Source organism: Camellia sinensis, chromosome 1 (assembly GCF_055761805.1).
Source record: "Camellia sinensis isolate YWXY chromosome 1, ASM5576180v1, whole genome shotgun sequence".
Classification (NCBI taxonomy): Eukaryota; Viridiplantae; Streptophyta; class Magnoliopsida; order Ericales; family Theaceae; genus Camellia; species Camellia sinensis.
This window is the reverse complement of record NC_138961.1, coordinates 38,860,555-38,882,734: the sequence shown is the minus strand read 5'-3', so window position 1 is coordinate 38,882,734 and position 22,180 is coordinate 38,860,555. Positions and strand designations below refer to the sequence as shown.

Sequence of the window (22,180 nt, the reverse complement as noted above, 5' to 3'; positions counted from 1 at the left end):
ATCATAACACGATGCCAAGGCATGCCCAATACTTGACATGCAAGAAATGAAACCGAAGCATGCTCTATGCGAGATAATCGACGATGCAAATTCAATGCGAGCACAAAGATGCACGGTCTATGGAACAATTTTAAATACATGTTCAATGCAACGTGTAAATGTTATGTGACGACAAAAGCATGCTCGATAAAGACATCTTGAAGGCAACTTCCGGTTTACCTCCTGGAACAGTTGCGACACATTAAAAGGATACACCTTGTGCGGGTTAATGGGCAATGACCACCGCACATCGAGAACAATGATTCCGGGCTTCCACGGAGGCATTTTGAATCAAGTTTTGAACATTCCTCGGAATTCTTGGAACCCAAGGACACATACCATGGTAATACAGATAGTAGAATCTGGTGGAGGCCTGCTGGCCATGATAGGAAGGTGCAGGTCCCATGCCGGCCATCAATGGAAACTGCTGGCCATCAATAAAGTGGTGCCGGCCACCGATGGCATCTTTGGTCATTTTGGTCTTTTGACCCGTGGCTCTTTAAATACAATCAAAATCATCCGATTTTCTTACAAACCCTTGCACAAAAAACATTTCCTTTGCTCTCTAGGTGTGCCTTCTCTCTAGATCCATGCATTCTACGCGTTTCCCAACACCTTAGAAACATTTTCTTCGCGAAAACCCTTTTGTCCTCCTCGATTTGAACCGATCAAAATTTGATTTCGACGACTCTTCCGTCACTTCCACCATTCAAAGTTGATTTCCCTCAAGTTTCTCCCAAGGTTAGTGCGCTTTTCTTGGGTTTTTGACTTTCTTTGATTTTTTTCCCTCTCTCATAGGGTTTACTTTATTTAGAGTTCACCATTTTCTGCATCTTTGCTCATTTTGCATCCATTTCAGATGGCAGACGATGTCCCACACAACGGAGGCTTCCCCGTGCTACCTCCAGCAGATTTTGCAGCGGACTTCGAGGCCGAGCCTGCGGTTGAGCCCGAGCTATTACCACCGAGCATTTGCCCATTCGATCCAACGAGGTACCACCCCAAGACACACATTATGCTAGTTGCGGGAGGCATCATGGCCTTCACTGATTTTGCTGAGGATGCACCAGGTGACCTCTTACTGAGAGAGCCTGTGTCTCACTTGTCGGCCATAGCCGTAGAGGTACAAACTTCACTTTTCTGCAATGCCATCTTTAATTGTTGCATTTCTTGCACTGCTTTGATTTGATCGCATCACATGCCTTGATCTGACTGTATTTCATACACCACTGCTTCACATTCAACTGTATTTCATACATCATTGCTCTGTATTCAAACTGTACTTCGATTGCGCTTTCATCTAATTGCATCACATGCATTTACCCAGGATGGATCCCGCTCCTTCCGAGGCCACGGTGCCATGATAGCGCGGGATTGGTACGACGAGCTTCCAGCCAGGGTCTGTGACATCATTGACGGGACCGACTTTAGTCTATTTTGCTCCAGCTTGACCCGGATTACAGCAAGCCACCCTCTCTTAGGGGCTCTTGTGGAGAGGTGGTGGGATACTACCAACTCCTTCCACTTCTCCTCCATGGGGGAGATGACGATGACTCCCTGCGACTTCGCCATGATCACCAGCTTAGACGTAGAAGGCAATCTGATTCCCCTCGATCCTAAAATGGGAGAGTGGGAGGCTGCATGGGCTGCACTACTCGGGGGACAGCCACCGATGGTTCGGGCAGGTATGGTTAGATATACCTGGGTTGAGGAGTAGTTCCTAGGAGTTGAGCCCGAGACTGTTGAGTAGATCGAGCAATATGCCAAGGGTTTTCTCATGTTCCTCTTCGGTACCTCCTTGTTCTCGAACAGGTGGAATACCATAGGCCTGTACTTCTTGAGCGCATTGGTGGTGTTGCAGTGAGTCCCATTCTACGACTGGGGCAGAGCCGGTCTCGCCACTCTATACGAATACATGAGCTCGACCTCTCGGATGAGCAGGACCTCGCTCAGCGGCTACTGGCAAGCTTGTGAGGTACACCGCTTAGTCCCCCCCTCTTCACTTTACATTTTCATTTAGTATATCCTACTTTACATTTGTACAACACATGTACTCTCTATTCCGTATTTTTCTGTACCATGCTCATTCACTGTATGCTTTCTGCTCTGCATTTTTTTGTACTTTGTTCATACACTGTACCGCATTCTACTTTATGCATTTTCTATACATTGTTCCTGCACTGTATTGATCACATTTTCCTTGCAGCTATGGGTGTATGCATACTTTCTGACTCTTGCCCCAGAGCCCATAATGGAGACTCCAGCGACAATCTCGTTCTCTGGGGTATTTGACGGCCAGCTCCACCGTAGGACCCAGGAGAGCTTCATGTTCTTCTGATAGTATTTTGACACGATCACTGCGTGCGAGGTAGCCAAAAACATAGTCATGCTATTTTTCAATTAGTTTGATACACACAGTAATCAATTGACAATGACTAATCATCTGTTCATTTTCTTATCTCCAGATCGCGTGGCAGCCATGGGATGCAATACCGTCAGGGCTCCGAGGTCAATGCAACGCTGCTCGGATTGTCTCGTGCTACCACATCCTCTTCGAGGGCCTAATTTGTCGCGCTTGGTTTTTGAGTGAGCGCTTCGTAGGCCAGACCATGAGAGCACCTACCCAGTTTATACCGATGGCACCTCCTGTATCTATGAGGGAGACACACAAGCTGTCCGCCGACTAGGTGATTGAGTTCATGGTAGGACTGGATGCAGACTATCTTCGCGTGGAGGGAGACTACGCGACCTTCATTCAAACGCGTCTGATGCTGCCTTTGACCGGCGTTCATGGAGATGGGGGAGCGAGAGCTCTAGCTGCGAGAGGGAGAGGTAGAGCGACCAGATCCCGTAGGAGGAAAGATCTTGAGGAGAGGCAGGGGACTGGATGGCCAGAGCTGCCTACTTCATTGACTTACCAGAGACGTTCTGGGGAGCCTTATCAGATCCCCATTGTGCCTGCATCAGCTGGGCGTGCACTCGCCGGGATTCGAGGTCCCATTTCGGTATGTATTAAACTCCACATTTTGCATATTTACTTCATTTCAATTATGCTTTGTCGGATACTGATGTTTTCGATGCACTCACAGGCGCCCATAGAGTACACAGGGCAGGCCATTGATCTAGTGGCCTGCATGACAAAGATAATAGAGACGAGTCTGGATCTGCTCAGCCTCTACAGGATCCCGGTGAGTTCTTTCAAACTACGCTTAATGCCACAAAGTCTTCTCTTGACACACTAGCATTTGCACAGTTCCACACTGCACTGATATGATACATTGCTCCCATACTGCTCATGGTATACATACACTACAAATCATTCACTGTTCACAGTACATTATTCTTTGCATCTGATACATTTCATTACTAATGCATTTTGGCGAACTGTCTTTTTCAAATTCCTTTCCTGATGCCAGGCCCATCAGATGTCCCAGTAGGAGCAGAGGCAGGTCCTTCAGCACCTCCTCCATCAGCAGAGAGGAGAGGGAGACAGGCTCAGACACACGACCGAGGTAGAGGCAGAGGCACCCACAGCGAGAGTGGCCTTTCAGAGCCCGTGCCGAGTGATGATGATGAGTCTGACAAGTCTGACGAGGAGGCAGTGAGTCCACAGTCAGAGTCGTCTCGGGATGGAGATGGTTCGGGTTCAGATTCAAGTAGCGGAGCTAACGGTGGTAGTTCTGAGCATTCATTGAGGAAGAGGACGAGGGGGGCTTCCCACTCTTGAGGCGACTGGTGCCGATTCAGATGTTTTGTTTTTGCTTTATTTCTCTTTTTACTAGTAGTTTTAGCACATTGTATAGCCTCAGACAGTTTTATTTTCTTCAAAAATTATACCTTTTGTAAAAAGAAACTAGGATGGAATGAAAGTAACTTTTTTTTTTTTTGTTGAAAGAGCATTGCATTTTACATTCTAAGCATTGCATCACATCGCACAACATGAAAATGAAATTAGACTTTGTTTGAAAACTGCACAGACAAATTGCATTGCTCTTAATCAGGTAGTGAACCAACTAACAACTAAAAGAACAAAACAACTCGATAATCAAAACAAAGCTTCACAAGCTAAGCAAAGTAAATGCAACTCAATAAGCAAATTACAACAACTTGATAAACAACAAACGTACAACGCGATAAGCAACATACATGCAACTTAACAAACAAACTAGAGGATTACATCTGAAACAGGCGAGCTCAAGCACGGAAAGAATCAAAACTAGACCCGCAAGGTGCCTATAACAGAATACAACTGTTCGAATCAACTGAGTCTTCACCAAGGAGGCTAGTGAAGACCAAATAGAGGCTGCCGACATCAATGAAGCCTGCCGGCCATTGATAAGCCCCTGCCAGCCATCAATGAAGACTGCCGGCCATTGATAAGCCCCTTCCGGCCATCGATGGCAGACTATCTGAAACGTTGACATCTGTCCTCCACTCACTGCCTTATCTTCTTTATAGGTTCTAGCTTCGGGATTTCCTCATTCTAACTCAGTTTTTGCACCAAATGGAGGCATTTCTTGTCCAAAATCTCACAAATTGGATTGCTAAGTTGGATGGCTCGGAAAAGCTGCATTTCCGAGGCTTCGGAATAAGTGCACTGTCCACGTTGAGCTGCACCCCGCTGTGTTTTTCGTTCCTCCATGCCGCGGCTAGGTGTTGGAATCCGGTAACTCATGTTTTTAGCTTTGGCGGACAAGTGATATGCCCCACTTTTGCAGACTTCCAAGCTTTGATGGAATCTTAGCGCGATAAAGAGATGTTGCCCCAATTTCGCTTCGGCCACATCCAAGCCTTAGGACGGATGTGCGGGCTCACTTTGCATGACGCTCGGTCTTTGATTCGCGACGGAGAACTAGAAATTCCGAGCCTGATTCATCGATTTTCTGATGCCGGTGACCGCGGCGATCATCACTGGTAGGGTTTTCAGCGACATGCACTTTGCTTGTGCATGTTGTCTCGTTTCTTGCTTTCCCCAGGTTCCAGTGGGTCTAGCGTCCGCTTGATTGAGGTTACCTAAGGTTTAAAAGAGGGCAAGAGCTGCATTGCCATGATGCTAGCTGAGACACTGATGGGTTTGGATGCCTTCCATTACCGGGAGACGACTAGATTCGCGTGGAGTCCACTACTGTTGCAGGTAATGTTTCACACCCTATCTCACATATATTTCTCACATCACTCGGCCCTCAGGCTTGGTTTTTCTCTCAAAACCCTTTTCTCACTTTTCTCTCCACGTACACCTCTCTATTCTTTAATCTCTCATTTTTCATCCCTCCCCAGATATGGTTGATGAATAAATTGATGGTTGTGGACTCATGCCCAGCATATTCAGCTCGTGCCTGTTTCTTCCAGCGACGTCTAGTCGATGCCCCTGATGAGGGATGGTGGTGCGAATGGATGTACAGTCCGTCTGCCGTCGACATTGCTTGGCACTGCCCCTGGCTTAATCAGTCGGCGATGAATTACGGCATGTCTCGCCAGCCTGGGATTCAGTTGATCGGCCTGACACACTGTGTCTTTTACTTTCCGTTCTGATTCCGGCGCCAACTTGGCCATGATCAAACTTGTCCGGAAGAAGGGATAGAGTACCCTGCCACATTTCCAGTCCAAGGCGCACAGCTAGCTCGGTATGCCACAGCATGGAGGATGAGAGAGCTTTCAGCCCCCGCTCCCACTTTCAGTTGTACCCTCTCTGATGAGTGCATAGCTTGGCTCGATGAAGAGGCACAGGTTGGGCCTACTTTGGCATCAAAGGCTTCGACCAGCTCTGGGAGGGAGTGCCGGAACACCTGACTATGCCCCAAATTTATTTGCTTCAATCAGTACTTTCAAATTTTCTTTATGAACATAACAAAAAGCAACTTCAATTTGTATTCAAGAGTAGGAGAACTCTGTACTGAAATCAATGTAATTGAAGGCTGTGGATACTAAAAATTTTCCGTTTGGTCCAAAAATGGTCTAATTCGTAAAAAGATTAATTTGAGCAAAATCAACTTTTATTAAAACTTTTCAAAACCATTTTCGATATGGATCACAACTGGACACGCCCGAGATCTATCACTGAGATGTACAACCCCAGATCCCAGCAACTGGAAAGTTACCCCTAGTCTGAATAGCATTGCACTGGGGATCACAACCAAGCTCTTGAATGCAGAATAGACAAAGTTCACCAACATGATCACATGGACAAAGTTGATTTGGAAGTGTTTATGGCTGCACTTCAGAATGAAGTTACCTACGTATCCCAATGATAGGAATCAATCCTTACGTAGTTCGGTTCAGGTTCACTCGTGTATTAACACTCTCCTTTTACGCTCTAACTTTTGCCAAGGCCGCCCTTTCTACATTTTCAACCTTGCGAGTTCAGTTTTTATTATTTCAAATTTTCTGTGCTCTAACTTTTGCCTAGGTTGCCCTTTCAGGTTTTTGGCCTAGCGAGCCACTCAGGGATAGTATTTCTTCAACTTGTCCATGTTGATCGGCTGGGAGAACTCAAGGCCATCTAAATCCATCAGAATGATAGCTCCACCCGACCAGATAGACTTGATGATATAAGGACTAGTCCAATTGGGTCTGAACTTGCCCCTAGGGTCGTGGATGGGAGCTCGGTTGTCTTTGAGCACTAGATCCCCCTCTTTCAAATTCCTGGACTTAACCTTCTTGTTGAAAGCCCTGGCAATTCTTCGTTGATAACCCTGGACATGATATAGTGCTTTCAGCCTTCTTTCATCAAAGAGCATGAGTTCTTCGAACCTGCTTTGCTGTCAATCTACCTCAACTATTTGACACTCAACCAATACCTGTAATGACGGAACCTCAACTTCGATAGACAGAACAGCCTCCATCCCATAAACCAAGGAATACGGAGTTGCCCCAGTAGAAGTTCGAATTGAAGTCTAGTAGCCCCAAAAAGGAAATGACAGTTTATTTAGCCAGTCCCTGTAGGTTTCCACCATCTTCTGGAGAATGTGCTTGATGTTCTTGTTGGCTGCCTCAACTGCTCCGTTGGTTTGCGGCCGATATGCAGATGATTTATGAAAAGCCACGTTGTACTTCTCCAACAAGTCGATCACCTCCTTTTTGAAGTGGGATAATAAAATAATCTCGTTCGGGACCCCGTAGCGACAGATGATGTTGTTCCTAATGAACTTAGCGACATGCGATGCCTTCAACACCGCGTAAGATTGGGCCTCAACCCACTTCGTAAAGTAATCTATCACTGCCAGAATATACACATGCCCGTTGGACCCTTTCGGAGTGACAGCCCCAATCACATCAATCACCCAGACTGAAAATGGCCATGGCGAAGTCATGTTGTACAGCTTCGACGGTAGAATGTTCATGCAGTTTGCATAGATCTGACATTTGTGGCATCGCCGAACAAAGCCAATACAATCCTCCTCCATGGTTGACCAGTAATAACCCTGTCTAAGGATCTTCCTGGCTAGCATCACCCCGCTCATGTATGCTCCGCACTCTCCTCCATGGATGGCCTCCATCAAGCGTTTGGATTCTTCAGCATCAACGCATAGCTTATGCATCCCGAGATGACCACTCTTGTACAGTTTACCCCCGCAGACGATGAACTGAGCAGCCATTCTTCGAATTGCCTTCTTGTCTTTGGAATTTGTCCCTGGTGGATACACCTCCTTTTCCAAGAAGCTCCAGATGTCGTAATACCAGGGATTTTGATCTTGTACCTCATCTATGGCAGCAATCAGCTTGTAGGCTGGCACAAATTTCTGTTCAATGGTGATCGGACGCATCCGGACTTCGAAAGGGATGTCTATCATAGAAGATAGAGTTGCTAATGAATCAACGAACCTGTTGTTCTCTCTTAACAAATGAGCAAAGTTCAGTTTCTCAAACCGAGGAATCAGAACGTCCAAGGCCTGGTGATAAATTCTCATCTTTTCTTCTTTAACTTTCCAATCTCCTTTAGCTTGAGATACAACAAGGTTCGAGTCCTCGATAACGTCCAACCGTTTTGCCCCTAGTTCTAGGGCGGCTTCTAGTCGAGCAATACATGCCTCATACTCTGCCTCATTGTTCGATACTTTGAACTAGAGTTTGAATACAAGAGGTATACGGGAATTGTAGGGTGCTATCAGCAACACCCTTATCCCATACCCATATTGGTTTGACGTTCCATCAAAGTACATCGTCCATGTCTGTTCTTCGACATGTAGAATGGCCTCGTCTGGGAACAGATACTCAACTACTTCATCCCCTTCAACTGGGTGGTCGGCTAGGAACTACGCTACCGCTCTCCCTTTCACTGACTTGCGCGTTATGTACTTCAGATCAAATTCGGAAAGCAGAAGCAATCAACGGGCTAGCCTACCCGTAAGTGCCGATTTCTCAAAGAGATGTTTGATGGGATCTAATCTCGAAACCAGTATTACATAGTGATCTAACAGGTAGTGCCTTAACTCCCTGGCTGCCCATACCAAGGCCAGACAAGCCTTCTCCAACGGCGTGTAGCGGGTGTGGACGCGCCCCGAACATCCCGAGAAAATCCCATTTCGTTCATTTGGGCTTACCACAGTTCGAACTCAAATGTCATGGTTCTGAATCTAATCTCACAATGTGCGATGTAAGATCGATAAATCACCAAAGAGTCCAAATCCGGCAAATTGTTTTGGAAAATTGATTTTTAATAAAGAAGTGCCAAACATGGCCTGCTTTGCCAGATACAGAGTCGCCACCTAAATATTTTGTTTTGGGGGAAATTTAGGAAAGCCTGACTCGTGCCTAAGGCCACGTGTCCGTCATCACCAAAGTTGTCTCGGCTCGGGAACTTGGGTACGAGTGGGGAAATGTCATTTAATGAGCACCTCCGCTCACCCGATCAAAGATCGGCCTGTACTAAGCATGATATCTTGTTTTTGAAAACGCATGTGCTCTTATTCCGATTAATTAGCTAGTCTTACTACGTGATGCGCACAACAAACAAGTATAGACTAGATTGTCTAATTTGGAACGAAGCATCGCATATCCGCTTGTTTGGAAAATGGTTTGAAGTTTGCTACTCGCAAGTAGGCTAAAATGCAGATTTCAATGAATTGTTCCAATTTAAGCAATCAAACCTTCACCCACAGGCATTCAGGCAGTTAATCGCATAAGCAATTAGCCTCATGGCAAGCATGCTAACATGGCAACATTAAATATGCTAAAGCATAAACACTCACAGTGTACTCTGAGCCAAAACAAAGAACTAGTTAGAAATCATGCATGATCCTAGTTCATGTTAAGATGACTAATGCAACACATGCAAAAATGCAATTAAAATAGGCTCGGCTATTCTAATCATGTCACGTGAAATGCAACTTGATACATGTATTCAAATAAATGTATTGAAATACAATGCAGTCAGTATGATGCGCCAAGCCCGGTGCATGCAATACAGATGAATGGATGCACACATGCGAGCATAAGGTATGCTAAATGAAATATGTCCTAAAACTAACCATCGTAAGCGGTTAAGTTTAAAGGGAGAAAGAAATGGGGGTTGGAAGACATGCATCACACACACGCACGCTTATTACAACACTTGGCTCTCTCAAGGGAGAGACCGAATAAGAAGCTAACTAGTTAATCTAAGCTAATTAAACTAATTATTACAACACAAATTAATTAACTAATCCTAGTTAACTAATTATTACAAAACGAATTGAATAGCTAACGCATTACCTAACTAAGAGTACAAACAAAAGCAAAAGCTAGCTATCTAAGCATGGCAGCAAAGGAAAGTAGTAAATCAGGAGTCTCAGAGGGAGAGGAATGCATGCAAGCCCAGTCGCCTCGTTCGAAAATCCAATGCGATGCCCCGATTTGCCTCTGTTTTCATCTGTCCTTAGAAACTTGCACCAAGCTCCAGAAAGCTGAAGCTTCACCTTGGGAGTCTTGTGGGAGGGTGGCCGACCACTTTTGGTCTCTCCAGACACCTGCCGACCACTTTTGGTTGTTGAAAAACCAGAAAAGTGGTCGGCCAGCTAGTTTTTCTGGCTGGCCGGCCAGTTATTGCTGCTGAACTGCAATTTGCTGCAACAGAGAGCAAGAAAGGGCATGGCAATGTATTTGCAAGATATGTGCACACAACCACCCTCCATATCATGCAATGAACTCAAGGGAGTGTAGGTTCTCGACCCTCGGGCCACCAATCGCGCATTTCACTGCATGATGGCCGAGATGCGAAGTTGCACAATTCAATATGAAATGAATGCATAAATAAACACATAAAGCCTAAAACTCTATCATGTATGATCAAGAGCTTCGGCAATCGGGAATTGGGACACGTTTCATCACTTTAAGTATGAAACATCCCTTGTTTCCCGTGTTTGAACTAACACTTATTCCAAACACGATGCAAGCAAGAAACATGGCATGCACAATGCTATGTAATGCAACCCTAGCATGCGAACATGCTACTATGTGGCATACTCAATGAAACTAGCAACCTAGCATACACAATGTAAGGTGTAACATGGCAAACACAATGCTAAATGCTAAGAACTAGATGACATACTCAATGCAAGGCAATCATGAGGGTTCTTAACACAATGTAATGCATGCATGCACAATGCAATGCAACCAGGGCAACAATGTGCAATGCGCCAAACATGCAACAACATGCAAACCATATACTCGATGGACTTAAACCGAAATGGACAGACCTCAGTCATGCCAAAACAGTGGCCATAATGCTAAAATGAAGGCACCAAAAACACATACAAGCATGCATGCCAATTGGCTCACTAACTAAGGCACTAAGGTGCAACTCCCAAGAACACTTAAATAGTGAAAAGCATGGAAGTGTAGCAACACTAATTGCACTGAAATTAGACAAGAAATGATGCCAAATCACTTAATCAACACAAGCATGGCATGCAATGGTCCTTAAAGCTTAAGACAAGCAAAGAGGACTACACATGAGGCATGCAATAGATGGCACAAATGCATGAACTAAGCATGGACAAAGCTCAAGTAGGTCAAAATAAGGACCAAAACATGCTAAGATAGGGACTCAAAGGCCTAAGCATGCAAGCATATGAGCTAAGGCATAAACTAAGCAACAATGCATAACACTCAAAGGCACTTAAAGCATGATTGAGGTAGGAACATGGCAATGCTAAATACTCTGAAATGTCATGTTAAGTGATGCCAAATCATGTACAAAACACAAGTGAAGCATGCAATGGTGCTCAAAGCTTGAGGCAAACAAGAGCATTTGTACTACAAGTATACAAAACATGAAGCATGTGACCAAGGCAACCCAAAACAGTCCTAAAACATGTTAAAATGAGTCTAAGACATGCATGGAAAGAAGCCCAAATAGGCTAGCATGGAGGGTATAAGACATGATGCATACAAGGCAAAAAAGGCGGATTACACTACTCCTATTAAGACCAAGCATGGAATGACTTAACCAATAAAAATTAGAGTTATATCATGGCATAATAACCCCAAAAACACATTGAAATGAGAGCTCGCAAGCTAAGGCATGAAGGCATACACAATGGTTCATGTTAAGGCATATAGGGGCCAACCCTCCAACGCATTGAATAAGTGATAAATGTGGATGCATGGCCATAAAACATGGACTGAAATCACATAATAAATGATGCTAAATCATTGAAATAGTCCAAGTAATGCATGCTAGAGGACTTAACACACAAAGCTAACAAGTTAGGTTGAACCATAGCTATACAAAGCAAGTCATGTATGACCAAGACAACACAAATCAAACCTTAAACATGCTAAAACATGAACAAAGTCTTCTTAAAGCTAAGCCAAAAGCATGCTAAAATGACATGTTACAACATGATGCATGTTAGGCTATTTCATGAAACTACACTACAAGTGTATGGAGCATGCAAGGGCCAACCAAACCAAACCAAACCAAAACAGAGTCATGACATGGAAAAACATCACCAAAAACATGCTGAAATGGAAAGAAAACAAGCTAGAATGACATGCTATTTCATGAAGCACATAAAGCTAGTTTGTGTGATTTACACAAGTGTATCAACCATGCATGGAGTAACCAAAGCAAGCAAAAACAGTGTTATGCCTCAGCAAAACAAACACAAATACATGCTAAGAACAAGCTAACACAAGCTTATCAAAGGTGCTCAAACATGAGGCATATGAAGCTAGTATACAAAATACAAGGAGAGGGGATGACCCTCTCCTATTTAGGACACCAAAACCACCTTTCCACCACTGAAAATCCTCTGGATTTCAGTGGTAGAAAGGTTATGTAAAGGCTTCACCAAGAGCCTAAAAGGATGGCTCAAAACAAGGCCTAACAAGGCCTAAGAGGGAGTAAATCACCCCAAACAAAAAAGTGACCTTAAACAACTATTTTAAGCATGCAAAAACAGAACTTTTTGTAGTACGAAGTTAAGCTTAAAAAAGTATGTAAAAGGGGCCAAATGCTCAAGAAAAAATGGGGGTTTTAAAGGTCAAAGACTCACCCTTGAAGACCTTTGTGGGAGCCGGATAATTGGAAGAGTCGGAAGCGTACTCTGCAAGATAGACACTACTCGGCTCTATCCTGCACGATCAGAATGCCGAATAATACAGATAGGCCGAATAAATATTGAACTATGGAGCCAAATAAATAAGAGGATGATGAGTGAAAAGTGGGCCTGGCCCCGAGGCCCAGGGAACAAGTATAAATAAAGGAGCAACAGAATAAGAAAGATGTGTGAGAATTGTTGTGCTAAATATAGAATACAAGCATTCTTGAGTGTGTAGACTGACTTGTCCGTCGGAGTGCTAATTCTGGCACCCCCGACCGGAGTGTTTATTCCGTTTCAGGTGACTATCAGCGGATCACAAGCTCCCCCCAGGATCAGAAGAGTATTTCCAAACCATATCTCCACAATTGGCACCGTCTATGGTAATACTCAAACACATCCATGGCGGGCGCAACGGAAGACCCTCTGATAGCCACTGATGAAACAACGCAAAGAGACGACCTCACTCTATCAAACATGCTTGGACCGGACACTGTCGCTGTAAGACGCGCTCTGAACTTCGCCTCACCCTCGACTCCAGAGCATGAAGCAATGCAAGCGATCATGGAACAAGCAAAGCAAAACGAACAAAGGTTGGAGAACATGATCGCGGAGAACGAACGTCTTCGTGAAGATTTGGCCTTGGACGTGGCGAAGTCCAAACAAGTTGTACGCCTAAAGCTGGATCGATCTCCGCAGGCAGGTGGTCGACGACCTCGAGCCCGACAAGACGACATTGATAGCGGCTCCGACTCGTTATCCTCGGAGCCCAGGAAGAAGGGGCAACCTGAAACTACCAGTTCTTCTGAAGAAAGTCCCCGTATAAGGCCCAAGCGAAGAAGGCACAGTTCGGATAAAGATCAATACAATCCCTTTGTATGACGGATTGGAAAGGTGGTGCTACCCAAGAAAGTCAAAGCACCATCATTCACCCCGTATGGCGGCAAATCAGACCCCACCGACCACATCCGCCACTACAAGCAAGCCATGACATTGCATGCAGATGACGAGGCCCTCATGTGCCGAATATTCCCCAGTAGTTTGAGACCATTGGCTGTCAGGTGGTATTATAAACTAGAGCCGACTTCAATCAAAACTTTCCACCAATTACAGAAATCCTTCAAGGCCAGATTAATCACTAACGAGGTCCAGCCGAAACAAGCCGACTTTCTCTGGGCAATGCAGATCCAGCCGAGAGAAACACTAAGGGTGTATTCGGCACGATATTGGGAGTGCTTTAATCTTGTTGATGACGCCTGCAACGACTCAATGGCCATCACCGCCTTCAAAATGGGATTACACCCAGACAGTGCCCTCCGTTGCTCCCTGACAAGAAGGCCCCCCAAAAAAGTCTGGGTATTGATGAAGAAAGTTGAGGAATACTGCAAAGTGGAAGACAATGCCTTGCGGGTTAAAGCTGGACAAATGGCCAACAAAACGACCCCTCCTGAAATTGCTCAGCCAATAAGTTTTGTACACTACAACAAAAATAGTCTTTAGACACGAAAACTAATGACGAAAATTTTTTTTGTCACGAAATACGTATCTTTTAATCACGAAAATCATATTTCGTCTCCAAATGTGTCATTTTTGGAGACAAAAATAAAATTTCGTCACCAATCTAAATCATAATAAAAAAAATAGGTGACGAAATTATATTTCGTCATTATTTATATTTTTTTTGTCACCAAATATTTTCCCACTAATATTTTCGGAGGGCGCCAAAATTAATAGATTTTTGGTGACGAAAAAATTGGTCACCAATTATAAAATTATTAATGACGAATATATTTTTGTCACCAATAATTTTTAATATTTTAATATCATTTAGTGACAAAATTATTTTTGTGGCCAATATTTTTACCTTTGATGAAGAAATAATTTTGCCACCAAAAAATAATTCAGCCACTAAAATATTTTGGGGGAAATAAAAATGAAAAAAAGATACAAAACTACACTCTCAAATCATCCATCTCCATCACCATACCTGACCTTTCTTCCTTTACTGCCTCTTTCACCACCACCAACACCAACTCAATCACTTCACCACCGCCACCTCCGCCTCTGCCACAGCCTCCCGATCTCCCAACCGCTCTCTCAACACTCAAACACCTCATCCACCTCTCCGAAACCACCCACCACTCCACCTCCACCCTCCTCCCCACCACCGCCACCACCACCACCGCCCTCTGCCCCTGTCCTTTCAATTTCCTCCGCCTTCCATCGGAATCCCTCTTTTGCCACTCCCTCCAATGCCCTTCTTCCCCTTCCCCCCTTCTTAACCTCGACCCCCTCCTACTCCAATCACTACGCTACACCAACACTCTGAAACCCTCCCAACAACTCTTTAATCAGAACCGCGTCCTTCAAACCCTACACGATCCCAACTCCGACCTATGCTTCTCCCTCGACGATTATTGCGACTTTGGTCCCAATTTCTTCTACCCTAATGGTGTGAAACTTCAAGTTCTAGCCCCCTAATCTTCCAGGTACTGTTTTTATTTTGTTTTGTTTTGTTTTTTTTTTCTAGTGTTTCTGAACTTGATTTTCGATTTCTCTATTTTACAGGCCAAATCAACCGAAGAACAACTCAAACCTCTCTTCGATTACCACCGTGCTCAACCCTTCGATGTTGTCTGCCTCAATGGTCTATCCTCTTTCTCTCTCTCTCTCTCTCTATATATATATATATATAGATGTGTGTGTGTGTGTGTGTACGTCTTAAACATTTTAATTTTTGGAATTTGCAGATGATTGTTCAGATTCATCCCCAGCTTTCTCTCCCAAACGAAGGAAGCATTCGTATACCGCTGTAAAGATCTCTACTTTTTGTAGATTTTATTGAATATGAATGATTTAGCAACCTAGAATGTGAGCCTTTGTTTGAAATTGATTTGAGTGATGGTATCAATTTGAATTTAGGTTGAGAAGGTAGATAAGAATGAGAAATTCATAGAGGTTGTTGATTGTGAAGATAAGGAAGAGGATGATTGGCTATCTCCACCTCCTAAAGTTTCAGTTGATACACTGAAACTTGGTGAGGATTCAACTATAAAGGAATTGAGGTATATTCCTTTTTTTGGTTTTAACTTAATGGGTTAGCTCAGGAATTCATTTTATGTTTTGTGGCTCCTTTATCTCTATCTTTCAGTTCATATAGTTTAAAGCAGCTATGAATTTTATTACTTATGTGTGCATTTGTTTGAAGCTATTTTTGTTGTGTTAGTGCTTTAATTGGTGAGACCATTCACTGGTGTTCTAAAGTAGAGGCAATGTGTCTTATTATTGGAATTGATACCTAAAAGGGACCAATGTGTCTTATTATTGAGACCAAAGAGGGTTGGTTTGGCAGACAAGCTGCTAATTTAGTGTGAGTAATGCTGGAATTCGCATCTCACCATTTGATGCAACTTAGCTTTTTCTTTTCCCCTCCTATGAATTGAGCGGGGGAAAAAAAAAATCAAACCAATAAGCACATGGTGTTTGATGATATTACTCTTAAGACAAATTGATTTAATTTTTTCAGAACAAATTGACTAGGTCTTTGATGTTATTGAAGCTGATTTCAAGTCCTTAACATCAACCATGTTTGTCATCAATTCCAATTTTGTTAATAATCCTAGTGAGGCAAAATAGGCAAACTAGTTATTCCTCTTGATCTAGTTAAATTTCTCTTACTTCTTTGGGACTAGATTAGCATTCCTTAAAACTATATAGTTCTTCCATGCAAATGTTTTATTGTTTATTTACTTTCTTGCTTCTTAAAGTCATAAATTAGCTAAGTTTCGATTTTGTTCAATTTTGAAACCATGTTTTATTGTTCAATTTTGTTCTTAAGTTTCGATTTGCGGCCGTCGTAATGGAAGTGGTGAGTTGGTTGAAGTTGGGTATTGGGATCTTAGAGGTGAAAACAGATCTTCAGCATTTAAAATGAAGTTTATGAAACTTGGATTGAAGCCTGATTCATTTCAGACTGATAGGGACAATATTAGTTTAGTATGAGACCCTTTTTTCATTAATCCTAGTAACTGTTTTCTTTTTTTTTTGCATGAATTATATTTTTTGGGTTACTTATTTAGTGATATAGAATTAGTATCTCTGTTTACTTGTATTCTATCTAAATTCATTCTGACAAACAAGGTCATTTTGTGCTTGCACTAACAAAAAATGTCTCTAGGTTTATCCTGAAGGAACACATTTGATGATTCCCTTGTTTGAAAGGCCTATCGTTAATGATGTTCGTGCACGTCCCAATCTTGTTGAGAGCTCTTCAGGGAGTCATGATCTCCAAATGGTAAAGTTTGTTTTACAGATTTTCTTATATTGATCATGCACAAAATAAAATGAAAACAAAACTTGTTGGTTTATTATAGCGACTTTTTCCAGATATGGCATACTTGATCTCTTCATAATTTTTTCAAGTTTTGAACTCTTGATTGAAGCCTGGATAAAAAAGAATTACATGCCTAGAAATAAGGTTTCACTTTTATATGATAGTCAAGGAGGTTAATTTATGGAAGCATTATGATCTTTCTAAATCCCTTTTGTAGATTCGATTCTTGTTATTCGATCAGGGCCTTATTATTTGCATTAATATTTATTTAGCATTGCTATATGCTAGGAGGTCGATTGTGTTTTTTTTTTTTTTTTTTTGGGTGAATAAGTCATAAAATAAAAGACAAATATATACAATATACAAGAGGCATGTGTGAGGAGCTAACCAACTATACAAAGACAGAGCCACCAACAAAACCAAAAACACAACAGGACAAAACAACTTGTTCAAACACCACATGAGCACAGGGGCAGATAAGGAGCAGGAACAAGATCAATACTGAGCTACACATTAGGATAGACCTAGAAGCTACTGGACCACAAAACAATATCCAAAATATAACTCAAAAACAAGGTCTACTACCATAATTAAGGCCATGTACATTCCATATAGAAATCCAAAATTAGGTTCTGGGATTACAAAAATTAACCACTAGAGCCTATTATAACTATACTAATAAATAAAAATTCAGACTGTAAAACAACCACCACATCCTCTTAGACAGCAGGCAACATCAGATCATTAAGCACCAGCAAAATGGCAAGCAACAGCAGACAACAAGCCTCAGCAAGAAGGCAGCAACAACAGCAGTAGCAGTAGCCAGTAGCACAGAACCTAATTTTGGAGAAGCTACGAGTATGGAAGGTGTCACTGTCATATTTTGGTGTTTCTCTTGAAGAATAGGTGACTAATTTAATGGGCCAGCCGTTTTGTTTCTTAATAATACTGATATCTACCACACCGACTCTGGTTAAATGATAAATTTGATTTTGTTTGGAAGCAAGTTAGTTGAAAAGACCACACATGTTTTGTTCTTGTATAGATAATCGAACTAACATGTAAATTTATATTTGCTCAGAATCTGTGATACTACTCTTTTGAGGAGACAACTTACTTTTATTTCTCTATATTCTCTTAGAGTGAGTGTTGAATTTTAGTAGAAAAACAATATCATTGCCATTTGTTTTTCTAGATTATCCTCTTGAGGTGTTGTTGGAAACTGTCACTCAACTCTTCTAGTTGATATGATTTTATTCTCTTCCTAGAAAACTTCTATTTTGCTGTTGATGGAACCAAAGTTTTCTGGATTCACCATCACAGCAGCACCTAGCTAAGTCAACTAATTTGTTAATGTTATTCTATTTTTTGTTTTGTTTTTGTTTTTGTTATTTTTTAATTTATATTAAGAGGCGGGTGCTGAATTGTGTGTGTTAGTGATGTAAATCAAAATCATAATATCTCAGTAAGCTACATTTGGTTATCCTTATTTCCTGTTTTGATTTTCTTTTCTTAATCTGCCTTGAGAATTTTCTTATCCTTATTTCTTGTTTTGTTTTTCTTTTCTTTGTTTAATTTTAATATCTAGGAAGCTTCAATGTGATACAAAACTTTTGAAACTTCCTTTCTTCAATCCAAGAAAAATATTATTCATGGTTGGATAATAAGGGGGGGAGGGGAGAGAGATCCTAGCCTCCAAATGATATGTAGAGTGAAATAGAAAAAGGGATAAGAAAGGGAGAGAAAGAGGAGAGGAAGCTAACTTTGTGACACCCTGAAAATGAGTAGAATATTTATTCTGAAATCTTTCAATCACGCCCTTCCCTTCCTCTTGCAAGTTGGTTATGGGATAATCTTTTGATGGCCTATCTCAGATGCACTGAAGGCACCACCAAAATCCAGATAGCTTCCTTTGTAGGTTAACAAATTCATTAAGGACGGAAATAAATAAGGAGATGCCTTTTCATTATAGAAGCTTTTTCAAGACCTACATCTGGTTGTTGCTTTTGGTAAGGTTTATAGTCCTGCTGTTATCTGCTTCACCATTTACTGGTTATATCACTAGAATTGTCCTCCCAAGAAGATGTCTTTTTTCAATTTGTCATGTGTTCCTATCTTGATATCTTTGCAATTACAGCATGAGATGGCAGTAGAGAGTGCATGGATTTTTGATATGGATTGTTATTATCAAACTCTGATTCTTGCTAGAAGGATTTTTGTGATGGGTGGGACACATATGCTCAAGAAGGTAAAGTTATTGCTCAAAGAAGTAGACTTTATTTTGCAACATATACATTCATCTCTAAGTTTATTCAGAACTTACACTCAACTCTTCTGTTCATAATCAGTTTTGAACTTGCTTTTCTAGATTAACTTGACTAATCCAAATCAAAATGAAGACATAAAACTTCCTTCAAATACAAAAGCTGTTAAAGATCTGTATGTCTCCCCTTGTGGGAAACTTGTACTTTTAGCTTCGATGGGTAAAAAATTATCAATTACTAGGTATACTTATTGTCTTTTCTTTTTGTCAAGAAGATATTAGTTTTTCTACACTTTTTTTTTGGAGTTTAGCTGACTCAGTTTCTTCTATTGTTTCAGCATGGGCTACAACAAAGTTGTCATCAGTTATAGTTTCCCGGTAAAAGTTTGTTACTTCTTGTTTACATGTTTGTGGATATATCTTTACTCATGCTCCCTATTTTTTTTCTTCTTCTATATTTTCGACTTGAGCATAGTTCTTTTGTTTTGAAGTTCCAATTCCTGTGAAAATAATGAAGCCTTCCAGTTTATTTGATTGTATTTTGCCAAGTGTCATCTTGTCAGTTGAAGTACTGTCTGATGTAGTACCTATTGCATATCAGTATAACTAGGGGACCATATGATACTAGTTCCCAAAAATGATTAGTCCTAGATGACACTGAAATTTAATTGTTACAAATTTGTCCTACCTATGATCAAGTTTGGTAAGACATAAACATGTCTTCACTATAACAACACCCCCCCCCCCCGGCACTAGTTGTGAATATTATCGAAAAGTAGGCATGCCAAGATCCGTTTTATTTACTTTTTTCATCTCCCACTTCTTATTCTTCAGTGGTTGAAACCTTTTGCCCTCAACTTGTTGGCAAATTTTATGGTTTTGGATTAATCTGGGTTGTGTTTGGAAAAGGTAAAACTAGATCAGCTAAGTGACAATAGCAAAATTTAATGGAAATCATCTAGATCTTAGTTAATGATGTTTAAGAAATTAAGCTTGAAGCTTAAACTTGAGCTCAGTTTGTTCCAATGCAGAATGAGTGGGGACGTGTTTCTAATTTAGTTATGATTAAGTTGTTCTCTCTGTATTTGTCTTGCCTTCTAAACAAGTTCTCTATATTTATGGTTAGTTTTATTTTATTTCGCTTGTTTGATTATCAATCTTTTTTCTATTAAAATTCTTAAGGAAGACAAAATCCTGATTATCAACGTATACAAACCTAAACCTATACAAACCTAAACCTCATAAAACAATCTCCCTGTTGGAAAACTAAGTCCAAAAATGTACTTTTTCACACTTAAGCTTGAAAATAGGCCACCGGAGGCCAAAATTATCCAACAGCCATGAGACGGCCCGGGGACCACCTCAAACACGTCGGGAGGGACCAATATGAGTTGTGAAAACTTACGGAACTAGCACGGGACTCCCGGTTTGAAAACTAAGTCCAAAAATGCACTTTTTCACACTTAAGCATGAAAATAGGCTACTGGGGCCCAAAATTGTGCAACACCCACGGGACGGCCCAGGGACCACCTCAAACACGTCTGGAGGGACCAATGTGAGTTGTGGAACTTACAGAACTAGCACGGGACTCCCGGTTTGAAAACTAAGTCCAAAAATGCACTTTTTCACACTTAAGTTTGAAAATAGGCCTTTGGGGGCCAAAATCATGCAACAGCCATGAGACGGCCCGGGGAACACCTCAAACACCTCGGGATGGACCAATGTGAGTTGTGGAAACTTAGGGAACTAGCACGGGACTCCCGGTTTGAAAACTAAGTCCAAAAATGCACTTTTTTACACTTAAGCTTCAAAAATAGGCCTTCGAGGGCCAAAATCGTGCAACAGCCACGAGACGGCCCGGGAAACATCTCAAACACCTTGGGATGGACAAATGTGAGTTGTGGAAATTTATGAAACTAGCACGGGACTCTCAGTTTGAAAACTAAGTCCAAAAATGCATTTTTCCACAGTTAAGCTTGAAAATAGGCCTTCGGGGGCCAAAATCATGCAACAGCCATGAGACGGCCCAGGGAACACCTCAAACACCTCGGGATGGACCAATGTGAGTTTTGGAAACTAACGAAACTAGCACGGGACTCCCGGTTTGAAAACTGAGTCCAAAAATGCACTTTTTTACAATTAAGCTTGAAAATAGGCCTTCGGGGGTCAAAATCGTGCAACAGCCACGAGACGGCCCGGGAAACACCTCAAACTCCTCGGGATGGACCAATGTGAGTTGTGAAAATTTACGGAACTAGCACGGGGCTCCCGGTTTGAAAACTAAGTTCAAAAATGCATTTTTTTATACTTAAGCTTGAAAATAGGCATTCGGGGGCCAAAATCGTGCAACAGCCACGAGACGGCCCGGGAAACACCTCAAACACCTCGGGATGGACCAATGTGAGTTGTGGAAACTTACGGAACTAGCACGGGACTCCCGATTTGAAAACTAAGTCAAAAAATGCACTTTTCCACACTTAAGCTTGAAAATAGGCCTTCGGGGGCCAAAATCGTGCAACAGCCGCGAGACGGCCCGGGAAACACCTCAAACACCTCGGGATGGACCAATGTGAGTTGTGGAAACTTACGGAACTAGCACGGGACTTCCGATTTGAAAACTAAGTCCAAAAATGCATGTTAAATTGTATATGTTATGGATGAGATAATAACTGTCTAGCTAACTTTTTTTTTTTTTTTTTTTTTGTGTTTCATTTTTTTGCAGATTCGAGATTTGATATGGACTTGTTTGGTAATTTGGAGGGCCGATGGTAGCTCATTTTGTGTTTTTGTTCATATTACCTTGTATTTTGATTATGTTGTAAATTTTATATTTTTGTTAGTATTACGGGGCATGTTTGGTAATCCGCCCTTGATATTTTATTTTTGTTGATATTAGTAGACGTTTTTTGTTGGATATTAGGAGATGTGTTTGGTAATCTGCATACGGTTGATATTATATTTTTGTGGATATCAGTAGACGTTTTTTGTGGATATTAGGTGACATGTTTATAATCCGCATGCAGT

At 41.8% G+C, this 22,180-nt stretch overlaps 1 protein-coding gene across 4 annotated transcripts; it reads left to right on the top strand.

Annotated features, from left to right (window-relative positions):
* Window positions 1–14,563: 14,563 nt before the first annotated feature.
* LOC114297090 (uncharacterized) lies at window positions 14,564–22,147 on the top strand. Of its 4 annotated transcripts, none has more exons than XR_014365901.1 (9): window positions 14,564–15,012; window positions 15,129–15,207; window positions 15,311–15,372; window positions 15,483–15,625; window positions 16,738–16,854; window positions 18,768–19,141; window positions 19,262–19,398; window positions 19,495–19,534; window positions 21,879–22,147. XR_014365901.1 is itself a non-coding variant. In XM_082923333.1 (9 exons), the coding sequence occupies exons 5-9, from the start codon at window positions 16,762–16,764 to the stop codon at window positions 22,044–22,046; spliced, it is 549 nt and encodes a 182-aa protein (XP_082779459.1). In that variant the 5' UTR covers window positions 14,564–15,012; window positions 15,129–15,207; window positions 15,311–15,372; window positions 15,483–15,625; window positions 16,738–16,761; the 3' UTR covers window positions 22,047–22,147. The 4 variants fall into 4 exon arrangements, 3 of the variants coding, with proteins under 3 accessions (XP_082779459.1, XP_082779462.1, XP_082779466.1); XM_082923333.1 differs by having other exon boundaries at window positions 19,031–19,141; XM_082923336.1 differs by having other exon boundaries at window positions 14,564–15,049; window positions 19,031–19,141.
* Window positions 22,148–22,180: the final 33 nt, after the last annotated feature.

Bases quoted from the DNA above. Each gene is read 5' to 3' on its own strand.
- LOC114297090 (XM_082923333.1), top strand. From the start codon at position 16,762: ATGATTCCCTTGTTTGAAAGGCCTATCGTTAATGATGTTCGTGCACGT. The intron at 19,142-19,261 runs GTAAAGTTATTG...TTGCTTTTCTAG, and splicing joins GGACACATATGCTCAAGAAG to ATTAACTTGACTAATCCAAA. The intron at 19,535-21,878 runs GTAAAAGTTTGT...ATTTTTTTGCAG, and splicing joins TCATCAGTTATAGTTTCCCG to ATTCGAGATTTGATATGGAC.